Source organism: Miniopterus natalensis, chromosome 17 (genome assembly GCF_054644295.1).
Source record: "Miniopterus natalensis isolate mMinNat1 chromosome 17, mMinNat1.hap1, whole genome shotgun sequence".
Classification (NCBI taxonomy): domain Eukaryota; kingdom Metazoa; phylum Chordata; class Mammalia; order Chiroptera; family Miniopteridae; genus Miniopterus; species Miniopterus natalensis.
This window is the reverse complement of record NC_142097.1, coordinates 15,882,272-15,909,994: the sequence shown is the minus strand read 5'-3', so window position 1 is coordinate 15,909,994 and position 27,723 is coordinate 15,882,272. Positions and strand designations below refer to the sequence as shown.

At 38.5% G+C, this 27,723-nt stretch overlaps 2 protein-coding genes across 3 annotated transcripts in view; one reads left to right on the top strand and one right to left on the bottom strand.

Moving 5' to 3' along the window:
• The window catches only part of SSH2 (slingshot protein phosphatase 2), a 207,831-nt gene extending 203,427 nt beyond the window's left edge, over window positions 1-4,404 (bottom strand). For both annotated transcript variants that reach the window (XM_016201957.2, XM_016201959.2), the window contains exon 1: window positions 4,129-4,404. In XM_016201957.2, the coding sequence (XP_016057443.2) occupies window positions 4,129-4,191 (63 nt within the window). In that variant the 5' untranslated portion in view covers window positions 4,192-4,404. The remainder of the gene's footprint in view (window positions 1-4,128) is intronic.
• EFCAB5 (EF-hand calcium binding domain 5) overlaps window positions 3,332-27,723 on the top strand; it is an 85,019-nt gene continuing 60,627 nt past the window's right edge. Inside the window, exons 1-8 of the mRNA XM_087826481.1 lie at window positions 3,332-3,517; window positions 9,883-10,108; window positions 14,133-14,174; window positions 14,572-14,631; window positions 15,575-15,659; window positions 20,032-20,113; window positions 21,885-21,904; window positions 23,112-23,688. Of these exons, the coding sequence (XP_087682607.1) occupies window positions 14,133-14,174; window positions 14,572-14,631; window positions 15,575-15,659; window positions 20,032-20,113; window positions 21,885-21,904; window positions 23,112-23,688 (866 nt within the window). The 5' untranslated portion in view covers window positions 3,332-3,517; window positions 9,883-10,108. The remainder of the gene's footprint in view (window positions 3,518-9,882; window positions 10,109-14,132; window positions 14,175-14,571; window positions 14,632-15,574; window positions 15,660-20,031; window positions 20,114-21,884; window positions 21,905-23,111; window positions 23,689-27,723) is intronic.

Genomic DNA, 27,723 nt, shown 5'->3' with positions numbered 1-27,723 from the left:
GCTTTAAATAAGGCTATCACTTAATGATTTGCACAGAGCTAAATAATTCTGTTCTAGGTAGTCAAGGTTACAATATAAATGAACTCCAAAGAGAGTGTGAGTTCTTGATTGTGTCTTAAGTCTTGGTTCCTTTACTATTCTGGCAGTAAGTTCTCAGGATCAGAAACTCATGCTTTCTCTTATCACACCATGGAAAGAGATGTGACCAAGAGCCAAGGAATTTAGCTCTAGTTCAGGTTCTTACACCAACCAGTTTTATAACCTTCAGCACGTCTTTTAACCTTGGTAACCTGTCTTGCATAACTTATGAAGTTGTTCTAGAAAGTTTTAGAACATGATCACAAAAACATTCTGAGAAATTTAAAGCACTACAGAAAACTAAAGGATTTTTGTAGTAGTTCACTGTATCTATCTGACCCTAGATCAATATAGGTATCAATTCTGAAAATTCATACTAGAAAGACAGAGGGAAAGAGATAATTCTTAAATTGCCAATTAATTAGGAAACATTTATTATCTAGGAATAACAATATATCCCTAGAGATGGCATCTCTGACTCCTCCTTTCCTATGCCCAACCAGTCCCCAGGTCCTTTGTTTCTTCTCCAAGATCCCTCACATCTGCCCCTTTCTTTCCACTATCACTTCACATTCCCAATTCAGACCTTTATTATCTCATACCTGGGCCACTGTAACAGCCTCTAACTGGTTCCACTCATGGCCTCCCTCTCTCAAAACCTTCTGGCCCACAGCTGCTATATTAATTTTCTTAAAACACCACTGTGAGCATATCTGCTCAAAAGCCTCTGAGGACTTTGCATTACCTTCTCTGTGAAGTTCACATACCTAAGCCTAGCAGTCCCTGTGCAGCCCTAGCTGCCTCTTCACCTTTATCTCCTATTACTCTTTCCAAACAAATCCTTACTCAAATTGGTTTATTTAAGTCCTTCAGATATGCCTTGTACTTTTTTGCCTCTGAATCTTGGTGTACACAGCTTCTCTCCACCTAGAATATTCTCTACTTCCCAGCTTCCATCTCAGCCTATAGAAATTCAGCCCATTCTTCAAAGCCTAGTTCAAGAGCCATCTACTTTGTATACTTCTCTTTGATTACCACTAAGGAAAAAGATGGCAGATTCTAAAGTCAGACACATCTGGGTTTGAATTACAGCTTCAACAGCTGAGTGTCACTAAGCACATTCCTTATTAGCTCTTTGCCTCAGTTTCTTCCATCTGCAAGATGGGGACAATAGCAGTTTCTCATGGGCATATTGTGAGGAGTAAATGAGTCAATCCATGTAAAGCACTTAGCATGATGCCTGGCATAGAGAAAGACCCAAGAGATTTAGAGATTGGCATTACTTTTGCCATTAGTGAACTTATAATCTGAATTTAGACAATACTTATGGCCATTACAAACTGGCTGTTCATGTACATACAGTTTCTTTTTCTCCCCTCTCCCCTCATGGTTTTTCTTCTTCCATTCCCTACTCCTCCCTCCCAAGATTACATAATCCTGATAGAGTACATCTCTTATACATCTTAGTATCTATAATAGTCATTCACACCCAGAAGATGATCAATAGATTTGTTTAACCCCTAATGAATGAATACTGAAAAAATGACAGTATTAAAATGTTAAAATTCCTATAGTGAAAAAGTATTAAAAAAATGCTTAATATGATTAGTTTTTAAAAAATCTAAATTTCCAGCCTCATACAATTAAGTTTCCTCTTTCATGGTTCTCTAAATTTTTTTGCTTTTTTTTTTTTTTTTAAAACAAACAACTCAACCTATTCATGCAGCAAAAGATGCAACAGCAAATACATGCAAGTCAGATAGCATCCTGGAACATAGGCTGGAATACAAGGACCAGGAGACAACTCAGCTGAACACAGCTCTGGATGAAGTGAAATGGGAAAACAATTTAAAGGGAAAGGTAACTAGCTCATTAATCACGTTAATAATGTTGATTGTTTCACACACACACACACTAGTCCCAGGATTCCTTTGCACCCTCGGCCACATATAAACAACTGAAATAACCAGACTAGTATAGCAAGTAGAAACGTCAGTCATTTAGCTCAACAACTGAGCTTATCACATGACTAATTTAATTACTTATGTCAAAAGTGACTATTGACATACCTAAAGACTCTAAAATAACCAAGTTTGGTGAATTAAGTCATATCAAGTAGATGTGTCTTAATGTACACTAATCATTCACCTCAAGAAAATTAGTATGATAACTTGATGTACATATATTATTATACCATAAATGTTTTCAACAATGCCCAGGAAAAATTATGTCACTATAATGCTGGTTTCTAGTTTACTTACATGACTCTACTAACCTTCAGTTGCTTTTCAAACAAAATCAATCCTGGCAACCACTATCCTCAAAGAGTTTACTAGTGGAGTGGATTAAGATAGTCTGATGGTACGTTAATGACTTTCCAAAAACTAGCAAAAAGTATTACATATAAGAATAAAGTATTGTATATTAAATTTCTATCCCTATGATACTTGTCTTCAGAGGATCTTAAAATGTTTTCCAGCTTTGAAGGGCAATTATTCTTAAATCACAGAATCTTAAGAGTTAGACAAAGCCTTAGAAGTCTCCCATTGCAGGAATACTTTCTATTGCCTCCAGCCTTTGCTTGAACACTTTCAGCAATGGGCACTCAATATTTTGCAAGGCAGTCCAATCCACTGTTACAACATTCTTCCTTACAATCATTGGAAATCTGCCTCCCTGAACTTCTACCCAAGGACCCTAGTTCTGCTCTCTGGAATAACACAAGTTAAATTAACCTCTGAAATATAATCACTTCCAGAATTAGGATATATTTGTCAATTTGGTCACACAAAATGCAAAAGAAAGCTGGGGGGGGGGGGGGAAGAAACCACCACCGTACACAAGAAAATTCTGAAATTCAGTAAACTATGTTGAAATTACAAGCCAGTTAACATATAAATATTAAGAACAACCCAATTTTTTTTACAGTGGAAGGTGGCACAGTGTTCATTGAATACCTTTTTGCAACTTGAAACTACTAAAGCCACCAACACAGTTTTAAAAATTATAGATCTGTAGGAAGTTCAAGATGGCTTTTCCAACTGCCCACAGTTTCATTTGGCCTATTCCCCTCTAAAACATCTGGATTTTTTTTTTAATTTTAAGATCCCATTTCGCCCCGCTGGTGCAATATTTTATTTTGGAAACTAAATATTTTCAAAAATAAAGCCTAGAAGAATAGTTATGTGCAGGAGTGGGGGTGGGGCTAGGAAAGAAGGCAAAGAAGGGCACAGCAGGAAAGGGCTGGTTAGTGGGTATTTTCCTGCTGGAAGCACGCTTCACTGGCATAGGCATCTGAACTAACCAGCCACACAAACACGACCCAACAACAAGAACGATCAAGAGCAGCGAGCGTGAGGCATAGATGTCCGTAAGACGTAAAGGAGTTGGCATGGGTCATCATGCAGCACCAGATGCTTGGGGATCTCGTAGAGGAAAGGTAAGAGGTCCGAGAAGCAGAGACCACAGCCACCCTTTGGGGGAGGGGAGGAGGGAAGAAACCTAGGGGTAACTACCGTTCAGCAGTCCAACGAAGCCCGAGCAGCACAGAGCACAAGGAAGCCAGCGAGCGACTGGGGGCAGGCACACAGAGAGCGAGCCTGACGAAGGGCGTGCGAACACTGAACGGGTCCACGAAATGGGTGTGGGTCAGGGGACGTGGGTGGGTGTAAGGGGGCAACGCACAAGTCCCATGGTCCTCTCCCTGCAGCAAAGCAACAGAGGGAAAAGGAAGGGGGAGGGTGGAAAGCCAGAATGACTCATTCCCGAAAGGAAGTGCTCAAGCCATAGGAAAGCATGCCACAGGGGCGGGGGTTCGGGCCAGGGCTGCGGGAGCTGGGTGCCCGGGGTGATGGGGGCAAAAAAATCGACGTCCCCGTAGTTCCTGCTGCTCGTCTTTCAGATGGGGGGGTGTTGGGGGTTCGCGGCAGCCGAGCGCCAAGGCCTGGGAAGCGGCGCGGCGCGTGCGCAGTGGCGCTCGGCGGGACCCGCTGAGGCAAAGCGGAGCCGCAGTGACAGTAGAGAGCCGAGCAGCCGCCGGGAGAGACTCACCGAGGCGCAGGGGCTGGAGGTGGTGCTGGGAGTAGGCGATCGCTGGACCGTGACCAAAGCCATCTAGGCGCTGCTGGGTTGTTCCGGGCAGGGCATTCTCGTCCTGAGTGTGAGGGACCCGAGGGTGACGGAGCCGGAATGGAGAAAGGAGTGTGGGGTGGAGGTGAGGGAAACAGGGAGGACGGAGAAGGAGGCCGCGGGAACGGCCGCAGGCTCCGCACCCACCACCCGACTCTCGCAGACTAACGCACCGAACGGGCGGCTGGCGGGCTGACTGACGGGCGGTTCGGCAGCTGCGGGGCACAATGAGCGCTCCCAGTGCGCAGGCGCCACCTGTCAGCAACCGCCTCTACCCTCGGCGCGCGCCGCTGCCTCGCGGTAACCCTTCAGTTGCCGGAAGCCGCCGGGAGTGCGCGCCTCCCGCCGCCGCCGCCCCCGCCCGCGTTTCCTCCTTCGCGCCGGGATCGCGCTGTCGGCCCGGCGGAGGGTTGTGGAGCGGAGCGCGGCGAAGGGCCGCGGGGCGGGGGCCGCTGGAGCCCCAACTCCTCAACGATAACCATTTTATGAGGTGGGGCGCACAGCTTCAGCAACCTTAGTGAGAAGAAGCTGAGGTGAAAGCCTGACGCGAACGCGTCTTCTGGTGGGAAAGGGCTCCGCGGGGACTCAAACGTTCCTGAATAAGAGTGTGGGTGGGACTTTCTGAGCTGGAAACCCTCCCGGCGCGATCAGGACAAGAATTGCCCCCCTTGCCCCCCTTTGACCCGGTCTCGCGGGCTTTTTCTCAGCTTTCCCACCCTTCGGCTGCAGAGTCCATGTTTTATGACAAGACTTTTGGAAAGATTTTCATTTTCTACCCTGGGACGCTTCGTGGTACCCTCATGTGTCCCCTGTTACCCTGGCCTCTGTCTGAGGACTCATTCGTTATTCCTCAGGTAAAAGGAGGCTGAGTGAGCCTGGGAGGCCGGCAAGGCTGGGCTCAGAGTTGGTTCTAAGGGTCCAACCTGCCATTTACCTCCCACTTGCTTCCTCCTGGGAAGAAAGTCTCTTAAACAGGATCTGCTTCTGGAGGTTTCTTCTCGTCTCTAGATTTCATTATTTCATAGACACGTGTGAAATGTAGTTTAAATAGTTGAAAGGAATCCGTTTCTAAAAGATAAATCGTCAGCAGGACATTAAGCCAAGAACGTAATGAAAAATCAAGATTAAAAAGGGGGAAAGATCGCGCTGTGCAAATACCGTTGGTTATTTACACAGAGAAAGGGAATCGACAAAGCTGTTTCTCGATGTGAATGGATGCTTTGGTAAATGCCACCGTCCATGTCAAAGCCGTAGAGGACGCATTTGGGAGTTTGCAGTTATTAAAGCCCACCTCCTGCTGTTTGCCACTCAAACTCTAGGACCCCATTGCTTCTTTTAAAACTGACAGGGCTGATGAGCTCTTTCTGGCTTCTGTATGGTTAAGTGCCACTAGAGCCCTCCGTGCTGAGCCTTTGTTCTTTTCCCTGGGGCCCTGGGGTTGAAATAATTAGCAGGGAGGCTCCATCAAGAATCAGATACTGAGGGTCCCTGTGTACTGTACTGTCCTGGGTAGAAAATGTATTACAGAGGAGCCAGCCGGTAGGCTTTTGCCCCCTGGTGGTGGTCAAGAATGCCTGTGAGACAAAATGAAAGATGTATGGTTCACAGATTAAACCATCTTGACTGTGTTTTTCCCATAGCTACCTGGTAAACAGGAAAAGAGTAGATAAAGTTCAGAAGTAAGAACTTTGAACCAATGCTTTTAGAAGACCAAACAGGCAGCTTCCTTCCTTCTTTCTTTTCTTTCTCCTTTCTTTTTTCTTCTTCCTTTTTTTCCCTTCGTTTCAAGAAATATACATAGCTGAAAGCTGAATGAACTCAAACGAAACACATGTGGTTTATAAACCAAAGTATCATTCTAGAAAAAGTAGTATTCAAGTCAGTAGGTCTTAGAAATGTACTTATATGTTGACTTTCTTACTCAGGGAAGGAAACACTATCTACTTTTGTGTAGCAATATAACCTTAAGAAATTCTTTTGGAAGATGAGAGACAATTCCACTAATCTTACAGTGGGAAGGAGCAGAATACTTGGCTTCTAGTTTCGGCTCTAAAGCCTTCAGCAAATGGCTTAAACTCTGAGTTCTAGTTTCTTCGTTTCCACAATGAAGCTCTAACTCACAGGATTCTTGTGATCAAATGAAAGAATGTATAGAAAATGCAGTATAAACTGTAAAGCCCTGTAAGGTAATTAAGATTATTAGTTTCTAAAAGTTTTTTTCCAAATTCAGTTAGCTTTTGCTGAGTGTACCCTATGTGTAGAAAATAGCATCAAGCAAAAAAGAGAACAAAAAGAATGATAAAGACATGATTCATGCCCATTCTTAATAGAAGGAGAAGTACATTAGTGGTTAAGATGTCTCATCTGTAGGTAGCCATAGAATATCTTTATTCAGCATATCTGAGGTGATAAAATCCTGGTTAAAATTGGGATTACAAGTTACCCAAATTCATATTAAGTTTGTATCAGGAAGTTAATTTATTAATTTACAGGGGAAATATCTCTTCCTGGTATATGAGTTTTTAAAGAAACTGAGATTTATAAATTATTGGTCCATGTTCTTTAATTTATTCACCCTTAATTGAGAAAATATTGAAATGTGTGTTATATTCTAAACACTGTTTTAAGAACAAAATAAGAGTCTATCTACCTCTCATAATAGGCTCAGAGCCTGTTAGCAGGGAAAACCACATCACACGATGACAGTAGGGTGTAGTGGTGTTGTGGCTTCGGTCACCACCTTGCTAGGCCCCAAGGGAGATACATATATAGGAGAAATGTAGATATGTACAAAGTGCTTTAGAAACACAGAGGAGAAGGTCTAGGCAAATGGAGGCTTTATGATATTGGCTTTCAAGCTTTGGCTGCAGATCCCAGTATAGCTGCTTTGTGAGCTGAGCTGGATCCCATGTGAGCATTTGAAATCTATGCTCTTTGCCTGCTCTTCCTTGGGCTCCACCCTGGTTCCTACTTGGTCTTCAGGTGACCAGAGGGAGGAGGTCTCTACTTCAAATAGAGAGAAAACCCTAGAACCTCTTACTATGCTGGTCAAATTAGAAAAGAGAGAGACCAAGAGCAGGATTCCCACAAGAGTGAGTCAAAGAGATAAAAGTCCTCCTAGTTCCATTTATAGCACCTTTATTCTTCCTATCTGTGATCATGGAGACCTATTTGTGCTGTTGGAGTTCAGTTAATCCTTAATTTGTATCTTCTTCTTCGGGGGTGAAAATTATAGGGGAACTTATGAAATTCCTGACATCAGCTGGTTCTTAAGCTTTGAGAGCCTGATGAAAACTATTAACCATCTCTCCCAGAAAGATACACTTGCATATTTTATACACTCACCAAAATTCATCAAAGGGCCCAGGTTAAGAATCCTGATCTGAAGTTTAAAGCAGTGCTTCTCAACCTTTTTTCATATCATGACATTCACAGAAATGATATTTGTATAGCACACTGGGATAAATTAAAGGGGATTGGAAGGCAACCGGATGGGCTTGGTGAGAAAAGTTTTCTTTACATAATATAATTATAATGAGAAAAATAAGATAAACATATCAAGGATGATAATAAATACTGAATTTATATATAAGCTTCCAAATAAATTAGTCTCAAAATTTTAATGAAAAACCTGAGATTGTCTCTATAAACATAACTTTTTAATGTAGGGTTTTATGATTGAAATGACTGCATGTTACTCCACATAACTCCACAAGACAGTTTAACAAAGATCACTTGGTAGTCATTATTGATGAGAACTTATATAAGTAGGTGAAAAATTTAAAACAATTTCACAATTCAAAATTTATAAGTATAAATTATATTTGACTCTGATAGCTCTTTTTTCCCATATGCTACTTCCTGGCCCCCAGATCCACTCAGTATAATGTCTTTAATGTACTGGACCAACTCAATACTGATTGGAAGGTGGAGATGCTCAATATCTCTCTGGACTATATTATGGCAGAGAGCAGGAGAATTGATGTAGCCATGGGGCAAGACTGAAGTTATATTGTCAGCCCTGCCAACTAAAAGCAAATTGCTGCTGGTGTTCCTTGCCAGTTTGTAGGAAGAAGTAAGCATTTGCTGGGTCAATAGCTGCATACTAGGTGTCAGGGGCTATGTTGATTTGTTCCGGTAAAGATACTACATATGGAAGAGCAGCTGTAACTGGAGGCATCATCTGATTAAATTTATAATAATTTACAGTCATTCTCCAAGATCCAGCTACCTTCTTCACAGGCCAAACAGGCAAGTTAAATTGGCATGAGATAGGTTTCTCGCCCCTGCTTCTTTCAGATCTTTATTGGTGTCATTAATCTCTGCAATCCCCCATTGTGCTCTCCCAAGAAAGCAATAATTTTTGTTTACTCTCCTGGTATGTGCGTATGCTGGGGAGGGAGATTTCTAAGGTCTTCATCTTGGCCCTTCATACTATATAGTGTTCCTTATTCCAGGAACAGAGAGCAATATGGAAATTCTGCCAGTTACCAGGTATCTATTTTAGTTATATATCCAGGAACTGATGAAATCACTGCATATTGGTTCTATGGACCCACTCAGCCCCCTGTGATTCAAACTTGAATTAAGATTCCATCTCTCACCTGTCCACCACAAGCCCCCACTTAAATAGGTAGACTACAGTGGCATTTAGGGTCCCCAGGAATTAACATCAATTTAGTGCCAATGTTTAGAAATCACTGAAAAACCTGAATATTTCTTTTTTGCCTATCATACAATCATTTTAGGAAATAGCCAGGCGTCCCTCTGGAGAAGACTTATAGGAAGATTTTCAGTATATATTAATGGCAGTGCTGCAGAATCCTCCTTTCAGGGGATCTAGCCTTCCTTTCAATTAAGGGGCTTAGGTTTGGAAACTGGGTAAGAGGTCTGAATTTTCCACTGTGGTGACTAAAGTAATATTTTTGGCCACCATATGTGGATTTTTAATATTATGTGTAGATAATCAACATTTTAGTAAACTGCCCATCTATTTTATTCTTAGGACCACCATAATCATTTAGCCACAAAGATCACTAAGGGTCAAAATATCTGATTATCACTATATCTATACTTCTCTTTATGGTAAATGTATGCATTTTGTCTTTGGTGGTTAAACACTGACATTGGCTGGGAATCGAAACAGCAACCCAGGTACATGCTCTTGACCTGGAATTGAACCTGCAACCCTTCGATCCTCAGGCCAATGCTCTAACCACTGGGGATTCTTTTTTTTTAATCCTCACCAGAGGATATTTTTTCCATTGATTTTTTAGAGAGAGTGGAACAGAGGGGGAAAGAAAGACAGAGAGAGAGAGAGAGATAGAGAGAGAAACATTGATGTGAGAGAGACACGGCGATTGGTTGCCTCCCGAAGGCGCCCTGACCAGGGCCTGGAATCAACCTGCAATCCAGGTATGTGCCCTTGATCAGGAATCAAACCCATGACCCTGAACCCTCAGGCCAATGCTCTAACCATTGAGCCAAACCGGCCAGGGCAGCTATTGTTATTTTTAATACTTCTGTCCTTTAACCTTTGCATTAGAATTAAGTGATTAACATACCACCATATCATAGTATTGGAGTATTCTGAATTTGACTATATATTTATATTTACCGGTGCATTTTATAGTTTTATATGTTATCGTGTTACTAATTAGTGTCCTTTCATTTCAGCTTGAAGAACTTCTTCCAGCATTTCTTGTAAGGAAGTTCTAGTGGTGATGAAATCCCTCAGCTTTTGTTTGTCTGATGAAGACTTTTATCTCTCCTTCATTTCTGAGGATAACTTTGGATGGAAGTTTTTTTTCTTTCAGCTCTTTTTTGACTATAACATCCCACTCTCTCCTGGCCTGTAAGGTTTCTGCTGAGAAATCTGCTGATACTCTTATGGTCTTCCTTTGTAAGTGACAAGCTCATTTTCTATTGCTATTTTCAAGATTCTTTCTTTGTCTTTAATTTTTGACTTTTATTATAATGCACATTGCAGAAGATCTGTTTGGGTTGAATTTGTTTGCACACCTCCGAGCTTCATGAACTTGGATGACCAGACCTCTTCAGATTTTGGAAGTTCTCAGACATTATTTTTAAAAATAAGCTTCCTGCCCCTTTCTCCCTCTCCTTAGACTGTCATAATGTATAGATTGTTTCTCTTTAATGGTGTCTCATAAGTCTAAAGGCTTTCTTCATCCCTCTTCATTTTTTAAAAATTTGTTTTCCTCTGACTGGATAATTTAAATGATCTGTGTTTGAGTTCACAGATTCTTCTGCTTCCTCTAGTATGTTGTTGAAGCTCTCTATGAATTCTTTATTTCAGTCATTGTATTCTTCAGCTCAAATTTTCCTGTTTGGTTCTTTTTTATGTTTTCTGTCTCTTTGTGGAATTTATAATTTCATTCTTGTATTGTTTTCTTTATTACATTAAATTATTTGCCCGATTGGGCATGGCTCAGCGGTTGAGTGTTGACCTAGGATCTAGGCGATCGGGGTTCGATTCCCGGTCAGGGCACATGCCCGGTTGCGGGCTTGATCAATGACTCTCTCATCATTGATGTTTCTATCTCTCTCTCTCCCTCTCCTTTCCTCTCTCTGAAATCAATAAAGATATATTTTTTAAAAAATAAAAATTATTTATCTTTGTTCTCTTGTAGTTCTCTGAGCATCTTCAGAACAATTATTTTTTATTCTTTGTCAGGCATTTTGTGAATCTCACTGCTTTGGGGTCCATCACTGGAAGTTTACTGTGTTCCTATGTTAATATCATGTTTCCCTGATTCTTTGTGATCCCTGTAGCCTTTGTAGGTGTCTGTGCATTTAAAGAAGCAATCACCTCTTCCAGGTATTATGGACTGACTTTGGTAAAAAAAAAGACCTTCATCCATGGGAAGGTGCATGCTGGAACATGCTGTGACCCTAGGTCTAGTGGTGCAGGACATGTGTGAGGACGTGTAGTACCTCTGAGTTGGGGGGCATAGTAGTGTCCAGTCAGCTGAGAGAAGCTGGTGTCCATGACATCAACAACTGTATGATCATTGGTAAGAGCTATGGGCAGTTCACAGTGGCTGCAAGGTCTATTGGGGTCTTTAATGATACCTTCAGTCAAGTGGCTAGGGACTACACTAGGTGGTAATGGTGGCTGGAACCAGTGGTATACACACACTTAGTTGCAGGCCATTTCACCAGTTCCCAAATCTATTGAGAGTATGTGTGGAGAGTCCTTGACTAGATTTACAAAGGCAAGCTCACAGCCAACAACCTAAGTGCAATGACTCTAGAATCATGGGTGGGAGTGTGAGGTGTGCAGAATACTACATATTTTCAGTAATTCAAATGCAAATTAATGCTGTTCAGACTGGACAATGTTTCCATCATTTTCCAATGAACTTTATTCTGCATAACTTCCTGCAAATGCATCATAATATATTTCAGTGGCATTCAGATTCTTACTGGAAACTTCTATCAGGCTATCAAGTAGGTAGCTTACATATAATACCTCCAAACTCAAACTTGTATATTCCTCAAACCTGTTATTCTTTCCTTTCCTTATTTCTTCTTTTTTTAATCCTCAGCTGAGGATATTTTTTTCATTGCTTTTCAGAAAGAGTGGAAAGGGGGGTGAGAGAGAGAAACATCAATGTGAGAGACACACATCAACTGGCTGCCTCCTGCACGAGCCCCAACTGGGGCCAGGGATCAAGCCTGCAAACACGGTGCATGCCCTTTGCGGGAATCTAACTTGGGACCCTTCAGTCTGCAGGCCGACGGTCTAACCACTGAGCCAAACCAACCAGGGCACCTTATTTCAATAAATTGGCATCACCATCCATTCACTCTTCTAAACATGGAAAGAAAGAAAGAAAACACTCAGTGAACCTTAACTAACCTCCTCTTTCGCTGCTTAGATCCAATTGTGCCCCAATCCTGATCACTGTAGCTGTTTTTTGCTTGGGTTCCCTCAGAACAGACCCTGATCTAAAACGCTGAGTACAAGTTTGTTTGGGAGGTAGTTCCAGAAAACAGTGGTAAGGGAGTAGGGAAGTAATACAGGAAAGGAGGGAAGTCTGCATTATTGGGCAGGTTTCACTGTGGGCAACTGAAGCTCAATCCCATTGTGGAACTCTAGGAGACAGTATAGAACATACCTCAGAAATGCTCTACCTGTGAGACTATATGCAACTTCCTACTCATCAGTGGGACAGAGCAAGGCAGAGCAGTGTGGAGCCGCTGGAGCTGAGCTGAGCAGAGCAGAGCTGCCTTGCCCAAGAGGGGCCTGCCCCAGGGCCCGCTTGCCCCAGGGCCTCTTCCCGGCCACGCTTTTTCCCAGCCGTGCTGCTCCATAATTGAGCTGTAACACTATGTTTTCACAGCTGTGCTGTATCACAATCGAGCGGTTTTGCACTGAAGTTTCTTTCTTCATTGCACCCCAAATTAGGGCTTCCTGTTGGCATTGAATTGGTGCCAACAACTGTTGGTTGACACCTTTTAGCCTCCCTTTCTGCCACTTTCTTTAATGTAACTATGCTCTGCTACGTGAATGCTCCAAACACTTATTGAACTTCCATATCCTCCTGTGTGTGTATTGTTTCTTCTGCCTCAAATCATCTTCCCCGCTCCTTTATACAGAAAGGTCTTACTAGTCCCTTGAATCCAGCTTGAAAATCTGTTTTTCTGTGAAAAGTTCCCTGATCTCTCTGGGAAAGTATATTATTTATTTATTCTGTGCTCCTTAACATTTTGTGTGTACCTCTACATTTGCCCTTTGTGGATCGAATTGCATCTGTTTGTTCCCTTTTCCCTCCCTAAACTGGGAGCTCTTCAAAGGCAGGTCTCATTCATATTTTTAACCCCCGTGCCTACCTGCATATAGAAGGCACCCAATAAAGGTTTGTTGAGTTGAATTTATCTGGGTGCATCCAAACAAAACAGGTTTTTAAAGAAATGGGAGGATGCTTCTTAGCAATTTCAGGAGATGGACGCCATAAGCAAAGAAAGTCTGTGAGCATGTAGGATTGGGACCTATCAAAGAAATCTAGTTCATACTATTTATGAACTGCTTCAAAAAGGCTTTGAGGCAGCTTTTTAAAAAAGTGTTGGAATCTGTTGTCTCCAAAGGCAGTACTTCTGGTTTATCCAACTAGAACATGAGTTAAGTTGATAAAAAGGGCGAGTACTCTAGCACATACCATTTCAGATTACAGTCCCTAGATTGTAATCTCCCTAGAGGCAGAGGCCATGAATATAAAATTTGCTTTTTACATAGCACCTAGCCTAAATATACACAAACTCTTAAATGAGTTTTGGCACAGAAGTGATTTTGATAATATGTGATTGAATCTATAATAGTTTGCAATGAAGTAAGGACCTGGTAATTATCCATTTTAACTCCTAATATGAATAAATAAACCAGATAAATCACATTCCTCTCAGAATATCCCTTCAAAAAAATGCTTTTTCAGTGAGATTATTATTCTGATTTCTGTCGGCCTTTCTCACATGAACGAGGTAGCCACCCAAGTTTCACTTCACCTCATCTTGATTAATGAGGATAATAACAATGTTTTTAAAAATTCAATTGCATTACTGTTGCTGGTTTTTGTGTTGTTTTTTTTTTAATGATGATGATGATGATTACTGGAGTGAGTTTTCCTGTATCCCTGAGCACTAGCCTAGCATTAATCTAGCTTTGGTCAGTAATAACAGTAATAACAGTAGTAACAGTAGTAACAGTAGTCCAGTTTGAAAAATTTAACAGTTGAGAACTTATTACCATTCAATGGAATGGTGGGATGTAGTGGGGGTTGGGGGAGATTTTGATCTTTCAGAGCACTTTTTGTTGTTTATTAATATATATTTTCTCTTTTTTTGTTATTAATAATGGTCTGGTAATACTTTTCCCTACCATTTGACGATATTTTCTACTGGTCCAGATGAGTGAGTCAGGTTCTCAAGAGGAAACCAAGCCTGCCCAGGTACCTGGCCTAAATAGATTTCTAACCACTTAACCATGGAAGGATTTGAGATTCAGCTTTCTTGAGAGAATTGAAATGAAATATTATACTCTATCATTTAATTATTTCTCTTTTTAGTTGAAGTATTCTGCATCATGTTTTGACAAAAATGCTGCAAAAAAGGGGTCAACTAAGAAGCAGGAAACTGCTTCTAGTTGGTTGACATTCCTTATATATTAATGAGCCTATTACTGTTTGAATTTGTTAATACACTACCTTGGTGTGAATTTATTTGGTATGATGTTTACTTGTTATGTGAAAATTTTTAAGATAAAAAGCTTGCTATACTAGAGTATAAGATGTTAGTTTATCTCCAGTTCTTTCTGGATAATACTTATTAACACTGTTTCCATTTCAGGAAAATGGAAAAGACAAAGAAAGGAAACAAGAAGCAACTGAAGTGAATGAGCTTACTGAGGTAGAGTTTTCATGAAAAATCAGATGTTAATGCTGGAGAGTAAACTGAACAAATTAATTTTCTTGTGAAAGAAGGAAAAGAAAAGATGTGGTTATTCAAACGGACAAACAAAATGGCAAATGGAAAAATTAAACTGTCTCATTTAAATCAGTTGCAGGATGCTTCCACAGATAAATTATTTGTGAAGGGCTATTATGAATTATATACAAATAAGTATTGCTTTCTAAAATCAGAACTATTATACCCTAAGTACAATAACCACCAGTTTTTAGGGTAATTTCATGGTCATTCTGTAATTTCCATGTTAATCATTTAAGTAACTTTCTGTTTAAATAAATACAAGACTTACGTAAGAAAGCATTTTACAGAAAAGGGGAGGCAACTGAAAATAGTTATATGGATTCACCATTAAGTTGACTAACGTGAGTCTCTAAAATATTCTATTATTCTTCTTTTTAAAGTACATTGTCATGAGTACAGAAAGCTATTTTGCCACTAGTTATTCACAAAACTAACCTTTCCTTTCCTCAATTAAGAGGAAATGTTTTCCTTTCCACCACAAACATGGAAGATGATTCCAATAGTAAAAGAAAGTAACATTTTCAAAAATCTGATTTCACTATGCTGTGATCTCAAATTATGTTTCTAGAAAGTATTGTATAATTCAAAGATTAATGTACACGTAGCATAATATTGTAGCATATTACTTTGTTACCAATAGGAAGATGTGATAGCACATTGAGCCAATACATTTTATCTTATGAATGCAGTAAATAGACTATGATTACTGTGTTGCTTCTAATATACAACATTAAACCCTAGCAAAATTAAGTAGGAATGTTTGGCAACTCCTACAAGGTATTATCTGCATTCTTTAGTTGGAAGAGTTGATGCAACTTTGAAGAAGAGCAACTTGTTTTGAAACGTTTTTTTTTCTTTTCAGAGTTCACAGAATCTACCACACAGTTCTGAGTCAGATACCTGCAAAAATGTGGCAAAAGAAGCAACAAATGAAGTCAAATCCCAAGGTAGAGAACTAGCCATTCCCCTACAGCAGTGATTTTCAACCTTTATGCCATGGCACGCACACTGGTGTGCCACAAGAATATTTAAAACGTGCAATATCTGCCTAGCTGGGCGTCGCTCAGTGGTTGAGCATCGGCCTATGATCCAGGAGATCACTGTTTGATTTCCTGGCCAGAGTAGTGCTTTGGTTTTGGGCTTGATCCCAGTAGGGGGTGTGCAGGAGGCAGCTGATCAATGACTCTCTCATTATTGATGTTCCTATTTCTCTCTCTCCCTCTCCCTCTCTGTTCCTCTCTCTGAAACAATGAAGATATATTTTTTAAAAAACAAACAAACCAAACAAACAACAAAAAAATAAAACATGCAATGTCTGACTAGTAAGGGGCACTGGCCTCTTTTCCCTTAGATTGTCAAATTTTAAAAATGACAACTGCCCTGGCTGATGTGGCTCAGTGGTTAGATCATCGGCCCTCACACTGAAGGGTGTCAGGTTCTATTCCTGGTAAAGGGCACTTGCCTGGGTTGCAGGTCCAATCCCCCACCCTCTGCCGGGGTGCATGTGGAAGGCAACCAATCGATGTATCTCTCTCACATCGATGTTCCTCTCCCTCCCTCCCTCTCTTGCTCCCTCCCTCCCTCGCACTCCCTAAAAATCAATGGAAAAAATATCCTCTGATGAGAATTAACAAAACAAAACAAAAATGACAACAGCCAACATGACAATAGCCATCTGGTGTGAATGAATCAAAATTATGCCTATATTTTTTGTCAGATCCACACAAAATAGAATATATTTTTTGGTGTGCTGCAGAATGTTAGTAATTAGTTTATGTGTACCCTGAGATGAAAAAGTTTGAGAATTGCTGCCCTGCACAATAGAACTTAAAACTATTATGTAGTTTTTATTAAAGATGCATTTCTCAAGATTTTGCCCTAGAAGTGTTTTAAGTGCAGTTTAGAAAATAGTTTAAAATGTATTCCCTTTAACTTCTATTAATACTTTTAAGGCAATTTGATAACTGTTCATCTTGTACTAAAAGAAAAAATTAGCTAAGATTGCTGACTGACACATACCATACCAGCCATTAATACAAACATAAAATGAGGAGCTATAGTGATTAGGCCTGCATATTATTTTTCTGTTTCTTCTTTTTACCCATGCACATGACCACACATTTACTCTGTTTGACTTCTGGCCCCATCCTTAACCAAAACCCCACATAATTATGCAGATTGAAGATGTATTATGATCAAGAAGGCAACAAGTAAATGGGCAAGACATTTGTTCCTTTCACTAGTTCTTCTAATTTCAGATACTTAGTGAAATCCTGTGTGGCAGACATTTTTTTACAATATTTACAATTTAACAATTTCAATTAACTAAAATTCCTTTCAATTTAGTTTACAAGTATTGAGTGTTTAGTGTGTGATACACTGTGCTAGGCTGAATTACAATAATAATTATTGAAGTGTTTTCCAAACTATAAATTGCTATAAAGATGCTAGTTATAAATTTTAGGTACTTACTTTTCTACAAAGTATTTCTCTGTCTTTTTAACCAATTTAAGCAATGATTGACTATTTCTTCTTATTAATACACATTTTAATATGTACACATTAAGAACCAAACTTTCCAACACTTATTCTGTTGTTATTGTAAAGTTAGGACAATTTCCACAGCATCACCCACTTTTAAAAAGTTTCTTTGCCTGTCTCCCCCTCATCCCCAATACCAAATTTTTTTTTAAATTTTGAGTTTTATTTTTATTTTATTATTTTAAATATATCTTTATTGATTTCAGAGAGAGGAAGGGAGAGGGAGAGGGAGAGGGAGAGAGAGAGAGAGAGAAACATCAATGATGAGAGAGTCATTGATCAGCTGCCTCCTGTGTGCTCCCCCATCGGGGATCAAGCCTGAAACCCAGGCATGTGCCCTGACCGGGAATTGAACCTCCAAACCCTGGATCCTAGGTCAATGCTCAACCGCTGAGCCACGCCCGGCGGGGCCCCATACCAATTTCTTGATTTTACTGCCTCCTCACTTCCGCGTACTCTACCACCGCTACCCCATACATACACTTTGCCTTTACCTTAATCACTTGGGCCAGGGTAATAAATGACCTCTTTCATTTTAAACATGCCAAACAGAACTGTGATCTATGTAATTTATTATAAATTTAATTAGGTGTTCACATTAATCAGTTATGGCCAGATTTGCAGCTGTAAAACTTCACATGTATTCCCGCATGCAATTTATTGCCTCTCTTGAAAACGTATCAATCAAGAGTTTTTGGTCTTTCCTGTTCTTGTACTTTCAATTTATGTTATCACTTTTCCATGTATAGTAGAGGAAAGTGTGTTTTGTTTGTTTATATCATGTTTTGTTAGTATATATCACATCCCAGAATATGAAATATACTGAAACATTGCAGCTCCTTGTTGCAATATTAAATGCAATGCAATATACAAGTGAAAAGAAGTGTCTCTATCCTTGTTATATATTTCTCAAAATGATGTTATTTTGCCAGGCAGCTCCCTGAATATGCTCAAATATATATCTTTGCATAGAAAATATTGTGGTTAAATGTACCATATGAATTTCTCTTGTCTTTACCCTGATTATTTTACATTTTAGGCTATGATCTTAACTTGCATTTTGAGAAATCTTTTTTTTCAAAAACTCAATTTGCTCAGCTCTGTTCTCATTACACAGCCTAAGATTAACAAAGTTTTGTAGGAAAATGCCTTTTCCTATAGCATTAAATTTAATTCTACTAGTATTTAGTAGTGTTTCTTTTCCTCTGCTTTCACAGTAGTCATTCTACATTATGTAGAAATGTTAAGAAATCCTGATAAGATCAAGCCAGCTGAGTTTCAGACAGGGCCCGTGTTTAAGAAGAACATCACACATCTAGTTGAATAGCCCTGCTGGGTCAATTTTCACCAGTTTAATCAGGAGCCAGTACCACTAATGTTACATGCCTTCTTGTGAAGAAAGGTTCTACTAAGGCTTATTATAATGTGGATTATAATTCATTCCTATTTATATCCTTAAATAGGGTTGTACTGAGGCCATGCCCAGCAGTGAGCCATGCACTAAGTGCAGGAAATAAGGCTGGACCTTTCAAAACATGAATAAGGAATTCTTTTGTGTCCCCTACTTATTTAGTTGAAAGCATTTATGCCTATAGTGCATAAATGAATAGGTCTTTGTGTGTTAGAAGGTGGATTAATACAAGGGTGAAGGTATGCATATTGGGGGGGAATTTGAAAGGCTTTTAATTCTATGAAGAGTTTAGGAAGACAATCCTGAAAAAGAATTTCTGTGCTGGGCACAAAGTGACACATCAATAATTATTTATTGAGTGAATGTATAAATTTATCTGTAAAAGGTTTAGGAATGTTCAAGCACAGGCCTGCTAAAAAACTTCAGTACCTGTTTGAAACTATAGTCAAGTGAGTTTCTGAATTAATTTGTCCTTGGGCCAGTGCTGTAATTTATGATCCTTGAATTCAGAGGTCACTCGATCAAAAGACAGTTGCATATAAACTTGTTCAGAATCCTGATTTATTGACCCTCCTTTTCTTTTCTTGGTTTTATGGCCCTAAAAGAGAAGTGTTTGACGAGAGTTGTAACCAAACACACATCTACTTCTATTCTGCATATCAGTGGAGACAATGTAAGCACTAGGATTATTGCTTAGCAACTAATAATATCCAAGAAGGCTGGAGGAGCACTAACCAGCTGCAACAAAGATAGAGAATGCCCCAGTTCGTGAGGGAGTTTACTAATGAGCCACGGCAGATAGGTAGATGTTAATTTGCTATACATCTGTAGCGCTACTCTTAAAGCAGGAGAAGGAATATATGCCCTGGATTATGCTGGACAGGGTAGAAGCTGAGAGAGTGCATTAGAACCTGCAGATTTAAAAGAATTGTTCTTGCACACTTATTTAAAATCAAAATATAAACAATGTATATTAATGAGCAGTGTTACAAAACAGAATGATTTCCCCACCCCCACCCCCACCCCCAAAAAAGTGGTTAATTTGCTCAGTTGGTTGGACCATGGTCCCATACACCAAACAGGTTTTGGGTTCTATTCCTGATCAGGGCACATACCTAGGTTGCAGGTTCGCTCCCCAGTTGGGGCGTGTAGGGGAGGCAACTGATTTATGTTTTTCTCTTTCTCTGTCTCTCCCTCTTTCTCCCTTCCTCTCTCTCTAAAAATCAATAAAACATACCCTCTTGGGAGGATTTTTTTAATGTTATAAATGTTATGGAAAAAACCCCACAACAATTAAGAAAGCTTGGATACTTAGTGCTCAGATCTTGATTGCTAATATCATTCTCCGATTTTTTATAAAAAATCAGGACTCATTGGAGAAATGGCTAATTTAAGGACTGGGGCAGGAAATATGTATGATGAACCTGGAGCATCTTGTAGTGCCGAAAGGTAAGGAAGTGCTGAAAAAACTCGGCAATGATTGTGGTATGTCAAAGGGACGAGGCAGCCAACTGAAAGTGCTGCTAATGATCAAAGATGAAACAGTTTGAGCGACAACATAAAGTAGCATTGGATTATAACCAAGCATAAAAGAAATATCCATAAATCTATACTGATATAAACAAATACTTGAATAAATAAATAAGTGGGGGAAATACACAAATGTCCTGTGCAGAAGTATTCCAAATAATTTAGTAGATACTCTGCCCTCCAAAAGGTAGAGCGTAATTCTATTCTCTAAGTGTGGGCTATGCATAGTGACTTCTTCCTATGTAGGGTATGGAAATAAGTAACTTTACAGTGGGCAAATCTGACAAACACTATCTCAGCCAGATAAGAAAAATGAACATCAATAGTAAAAAGTCATGCTAATAGCATATAAGATACGTTTGATAGGATGTGATAAGAATAGAATTTTATCTCTGTAGTCTTCCTCCCCCAAACCCATAATCCCAATCTAATCATGATTTAAAAATACCCTTCAGCCCGGCCAGGCGTGGCTCAGCGGTTGAGCATCGACCTAGGATCCAGGCGATCGGGGTTCGATTCCCGGTCAGGGCACATGCCCGGGTTGCGGGCTTGATCAATGACTCTCTCAGCACTGATGTTTCTCTCTCTCTCCCTCTCCTTTCCTCTCTCTGAAATCAATAAAGATATATTTAAAATAAATAAATAAATAAATAAATAAATAAATAAATAAATAAATAAATAAATAAAAATGCCCTTCGGACCAATCCCAGTTAGGGACATTCTACAAAAATACCCGATAGTACTCCTTAACACATGTTTTATTTTTCTGCAGCATGTAACACGATTGACCACTTCTCCAGCAATATAGGTAGATAAATGATAGATAAAGATATAGATTAGATATAGATATATAAATATATTTTAATCCTCACCCCAGGATATATTTATTGATTTGAGAGAGAGAGAGAAACATTAATATGAGAGAGAAACATTGATTGGCTGCCTCCCATAAGCACCCCAACTAGGGATCAAACCAGCAACCCAGGTACGTGCCCTAACCAGAATCAAACCCACAGTCCTTTTGGTGTACAGGGTGATGCGCCAATCAACTGAGCCACCCAGCTGGGCTCTAGTCATAGATATTTTTGTCTGCCCAAATTTCCCTGGGGAGCCACCCTTCTCTCATTCTTAACCTATTTGGCTTTGATGGGGCTGACCTCATCCATTTAGATCCAGGGATGGGTGGTGATACAAACCTGACCACTGTCAAGGTCACTAAAAATAAGGAAATCTGAAAGACTGTCAGAACAAAGAAAAGTCTAATTAAATAGTCTATAAAGAAACACTTGAAAGGCCAGCGTTTAACCTAAAGAATGTCTTGAATCCAAAAGTGGGTAGTATTTATGAACCTCTCTCCCAAGTTTTTATTTCCTTCTTGGCTAATTTTCTTATTCCAATTTGGGGGACGATGGTCCAACCAACTAAACCACCTGCACCTGGCCAGAGCTATAACATTCTTTTTATTTTATCTAGTTTCTCTGCTCTGAGGATATTAATTATAATTCTTTTAGAGACTCCTTATGTTTATTCTATTAATGGTATTTCCTTGGTACTATTAATTATTGCATTGGTTGAATTTAGTCACGGAGCAAGTTTTCTTTGAATAGTCATGATTCTTGTGTGTGTGCTTACATTTGCATTTGGAAACCCCTGTTTGCTCTTTTGTGAGTGTAGTTTTTGTTTTCTGCAGCCTGCTGCCTGTGATTGTGGGTGAGAGGTAAAATGTGCAGCTAGTGAAGCCAGTCAGCAACTTATTTTCTCTCCGTGTGGAGGCCTTTTCCTGCTTCTCTATCCTAAACCACTTTGTCCCAGTACAGGGGCGAATGCCTCTGGTATCTGATGAACATCTTAAATGGGCCTGAAGAAACACGAAAAGGTCAGCCATTGCCCTGCTGCCCAAGTCTACATTCTCTAAACCTGGGATCCCTCAAAGCTGCTCCCAACTTCACAGTGTATTTTTTTCTCTTTTATATTTTTAGTCCTATATTTTCTTCAGTCATTCTACTCCCACCCACCTTACATTTCTCAGAGGCCCTCAACATTTCTGGCCACTGAAGGCTGCCTTCATTTCTGCCAGCATTCTTATGTTTATATTAAAACACACACACACACAAAACCTTTTCTGTCATTTCTAGAGGTTTGGGTAGGGAGGGAAAGTAGGTGCTGTTCTCAGTCCACTATCTTGGTCTAATATCTCCAGACTACATTTTAAAAATGAAAGAGGCTAGAAATATGAGAGTGGGAAGAAATGCATTTAAATATACACGTGTGGTAGACTGTCTCCACTGCCCACTCAGCAGACATTTCCCTACCTTTTTGCCAGCCAATTAAACCTCAATATTATAGCAGATTGAAATCTCTTAAGATCAGATAACTTGATCTAAACCCTGAATGAAGGAATAAATTATGATTAGTCAAAACTATTCATAGTAGTCCCTTTTCCTTTACCAGCTATTGGTCTGGGGGCAGACATGTAACATAATTAGGGTCAATGAAATATAAAGGAAAGTGTTGGAGCAGGGATCTGGGATCTTCTCTTCTTGGATAATAAAACAGAACCTGAAGAGGAAAAATCCCCATTGTTCTCAATCTTTTTTTCCTGTAAAGAAGTGATGCCTGGAGCTACAATAGCTATCTTGTGATCCTGAGGTACAAGCAAAAAATAAAAATAAAATAAAAATAAAGGATAATAAAACAGGTGAGGTACTTAATGAAAAACACGGAGCTGCTAAATGACTTCTGATTAAGTCAACAATAAATGTCCTCATGGTTAAAGTCATTGTCTGATTTTCTGTTACTTTCAGCTGTATTTGAATACACCATTTAAAGATATATTATTTTTCTTAATAATATTTTAAACTAGCATAGATTAAAATCTACTTCTAATATTTCCTATATTTCACATTTTTCCCCTCAGAATTAAACCTAGAGGGGAAGCCAAGGATCTCAACTGGTTCAGTAAAGGAATCTAACATTACAATCTCAAAAAATGTTGTGATTAGAGAACCTGCAAACGTGATTTTCAATTTAGATCAAACTGTAGTGGATTCAAAGCTAGAACAACCATGGAAGAAAAATCTTTTCGAAAGAGTGGAGGCAAGAGCTCAAGCAATGCAGCAGAAAATAATAGATAAGGATAATCTGAAGAAAGAACTAGAAAAAAAGGCTGAGAAAAGACTCCCTAAGGATACTTTTGCCAAAGAGTGGTTTAATATTGAAAGCATGACACTGAACACTCGTGCATATTTGCTCGACAAACTTCTACCCACCTTAGTTGTTGGAGTGGAAAATATGTTAATGCAAGTGGAAAAAAAGAAGCTTTTGTCAGAAGCTGATATTCCAACTAAGTTTGATCCAATTAATTATTTGGGGGAATACTTAATGAGAAACAATCCTTCTTATATCAAAGTCAAAAGAATTTCTGGTTATCAGAGGGCGATGAGAGATGTCACAGAAGATCTGAAGATACACGTCACCAACACTATCTCCAACAGGTACAATCTGTTATGTTTTCAGTTGATGATATAGCTCCTTAAATGGAAAAGCACATAGAACAATAATATACTCGTGCAAACTTAAAAGGACTTAAAAATAAGGCAGCTCTCTATGGAGCACCCCTGAGCCTTTTTCCACCCCCTTTATTCCCCCCGAGCTGCTCTCTCTCCCTCTCTCTCTCCCTCCCTAAACTCCAAGGGCCCTTCTTTTGCTGTAACTTGTTTCCTGAGCCCATTTCTTCTACAGCTCACTTCTGTCTCTATAACCTTCTAAATAAACTTCCTCATATAATTTGGGGAAGGAAAAAAAAAAAAAGACTTAAAGGAAATAATTTCATAGTTATTTAAAAATATTTATTAAGCTACTACTATGTGCTTCACTATCTATGATGCACTAATGAAGACTAATGAAGTATATTTAATAAGTTTCTTGTATTCACAGATTTAGTTATCTCCCTAGGATCCCAAGTGCCTGTCTCTCTGCTCTGGAAAGTAAACCACATGAATTGAGAGTAGGGACTTTTTCAAAATTTAGCTTTTCAGATAAGCAACGTATTCACTGGATCAAATGCCGAAATATATAGTTATACAGTGAAAAGTTTCCTATTCTTACCCTCCATGTACCCAGTACTCTACCTCTGCCATAACTAACTTCTGTTCTTAGTTTTCAATGGATTTTTCCAAAGTTTCTGTATCCATACATAAGCAAATGCAAATACAAATACTTGATTTTCTTTCTTTTATACAAAAGCATGTGAATAAGTTACATTTCCCTCTGTTTTCCACCTGCCATTTATCTTTCATCATGAAGATGATTTTTTTTTTTTATTTCTACATGGTTGAATTTATTTACTTTTAATTTTATGGCTTCCAGATTTTGAATCATTGTTACATTTCAAGATATTAAAAGAATTCTCTTATCTTTTCTTCTGAAATTATATTTTAATCTTCACTTTAAATATTGACCTATTTGGAACTTATTGTAGGGTAAGATGTAAGATACGGATCCAACTTCATCATTTTCCAAATGGCTACATAGTGATCCCAATAATAATCATTGAATAGTCTATCTTTGCCCCACTGTTTTGTAATGAACTTTTGTTACTAAATTCCTATATATTTTGAAGTGTATTTTTGGATTTTTCTGTCCTAGTCCATTGGTCTAGCTCCCTTTTTATGCACCATCACCCTGCTTTAGTTATGGAGACTTTTGAATATATTTCAATAAATCTGACTGGGCTGGCCCCCATTATTTGTTCTTTTTTTCTGATCACTCCTGTCTATTCTTGTATGTTTCCTTTTGTGTGTGTGTTTACTTTTTAATATGAACTTTAGATTGATTCATCTACTTAAAGGGGGAAGAACACCCAAAAAACCCCCATCTTATAGGAGTTTTTATTGAAATCTGATTAAATTTATTCATTAACTTGGAGAAAATCAACATCTCTAATAACGACAAGTGTTTCTATCTGAGAATATGTCTTTCCATTTGCTTAACATATTTTATATCCATCAGTGTTGTCTTAAAGTTTTTTTTGTATAGGTTTGCATCTTTTATTAGATTTAATACTAGTTATTTTATCATTTTTCGTTGCCATTGTAAGACTTTCTTCTTCCATTACATTTTCCAGCTAGATATACTTTGAATACACAAAAGCTATTTCTGTCTCTTTTGTACTTTGCTACCTTATTGAGTTATTGTTTATAGTAAATTTTTAGTTGATTTCTCGACTTTTCTAGGGAGGCAACCATACTGTCTGGAAAATAGGAGTTTTCCTTCTTCCTTTTCAATTTTTGTATTTCTATCATTTTTCTCTTACCTAATTGCATTGGCTATTACCTCCAATATGAGAGTGGTGATATGAGCATCCTTGTCTTGTTTATTACTTTAAGTAGAAATGATTCTTGTATTAATTACTGTTTATCCATAAACAGTTATATATATATTACTACCATAACTTGACTCCATTTGATCTGAAAAAGATATATTTTATCACATTAGAAAAAAATGCACCTAATTTCTATCTTATAGAGTGATTTTTAAAAATCAAAAATGATTGTTGATTTTGTCAAATGCTTTTTCAACACCTATGTAGATGATTTTACCCTGGATTCATTAATAATTTTATTAGTAGATTTACTAATTTTGAGCTATCTTGTAATTCCTGAAATAAATCCCACTTAGTTCCTATATATTTGGTTACGTTGGAACATACTTTCTACTGGTAAGACAGAATAAATGTTTAATTCTTTCCTTTTAATTACAGATTTTCAGAATATAGTTTCTTTCTTTCTTTTTTCTTTTCTTTCTTCCTTTCTTCTTCTTTCTTTCATCAATAGTCACCTCCAGTGGCAACAAATGAAACATTTTTCCCATTTTGGGGAAGGTTTTTTTTAAGTATCATTATGAACACATGGATTTTAATATATAGTCCATGTATTTTAATATATTATAATCATTTTTTCTTTCTGATGCTCAACTTGAGCCAACTTTGGCTCCTGTGTTCTTCTGATGTACTTAGTCTTTGAAAGCTTCATGCATTTTTTAAAGGATTCTTAGTTCCTTTTGGTGGAGATCATTCATTTGAGAGCTAGAAATACTCATAGATATTGTACTGTCATTGTTTCTAGGCTCTTTCACGACTAACAAATATAATTTTAAAACTAATGAGTTCATATCAATAATTTCATGTCAAATACAATGTTTCAGGGTTTTTACCTAATTTCTTGATTTTATATTTGTATCTTTTTTTTTTCCTTACACTGAAAATCTTGGCTCCTAACAAGATTGACTTGACAGAACTACTTGTTTGCTTTGTCTTACAATTTACATAAAATAGCTTCAAAATAATAATACCAACAAGCCTAATAATAGAACTACTAAATGAGATTTTAGATTTATTTTCAGCCTTTTTGGACTTAGAATGTATCCTAGTAAGTATGTGTATATAAAAAAATAAAACCCTTCAAAAACTAGGAGAAACCAGGGGTTAAGTTTCTTTATAACCAGAGAAAAGCCTTTTGAACCATGATTCTAAATCATGAAAATATTGATAAATTTGATTACATAAAAATTAAAAGCTTTTGCCTGGAAAATTGAGTCAACTACTCGATTCCATTGTTATTATACTTACATAGACAATATGTAAATTAATAAGCATGGCTGTGTTCCAATAAAGCTTTATTTATGGCCCTGGCCAGTGTGTCTCAGTGGTAGAGCGTTGGCCTGCAATCCAAGGGTCAAGGGTTTGATTCCCAGTCAAGGGCACGTATGTGGGTTGCAGGTCAATCCCAGACCATGGTAGGGGGTGTGCAGGAGGCAATGATTGATGTGTCTCTCTCACATTGATGTTTGTCTCTCTCTTCCTCTCTCCTCTCCCTCCCTTCCACTCTCTCTAAAAATCAATGGAAAAAATATCCTCCTGTGAGGATTAACAAAAAATGAAAAACAAAATCCGCTATTATAGATACTAAAATTTTAGTTCCTTGAATTTCTACGTACCACAATATATTATTCTTATTTTTATTTTTTTTAAATGTAACAGTCTTAGTTTTTGAATTGTCCAAAACCTGGCAGCAGGCCAGATTTAGCACCCAGGTTATAGTTTGCTGACTCTTGGTCTAGATAATATCTGTTAGGTCTCTTTCAGATCTAAAAAACAAATAAGACACTTGTAATCTCTTCCTGAATCTCCATGTTTTCCTTTGAATGTCTTCTGACATGGATACTTATACTAAAATTTCTAAAGGAACCTAAAATTCTTTGTGACTTGTTTTAGTGTCCTTCCTGTAGGGTAAGCAACAAATTAGAAGCTTTAGAATGATAATTCTTTTGGAGTTAGGTACATATGTTCCTCTGGAATAAAGTAGGAAATATTTACAGAACTCTTGTTTTACTTTATGTGTAGACATGGAATTTTTATTTTCAGTTGAAACAATCTTTCTCAGAGTATGGTTGCCTTCCAATGATATCAGAATTAGCTGGATGCTTGGTTAAAAGTACAGATTTCTAGCTTCTTCCTCAGATCTTCTGAA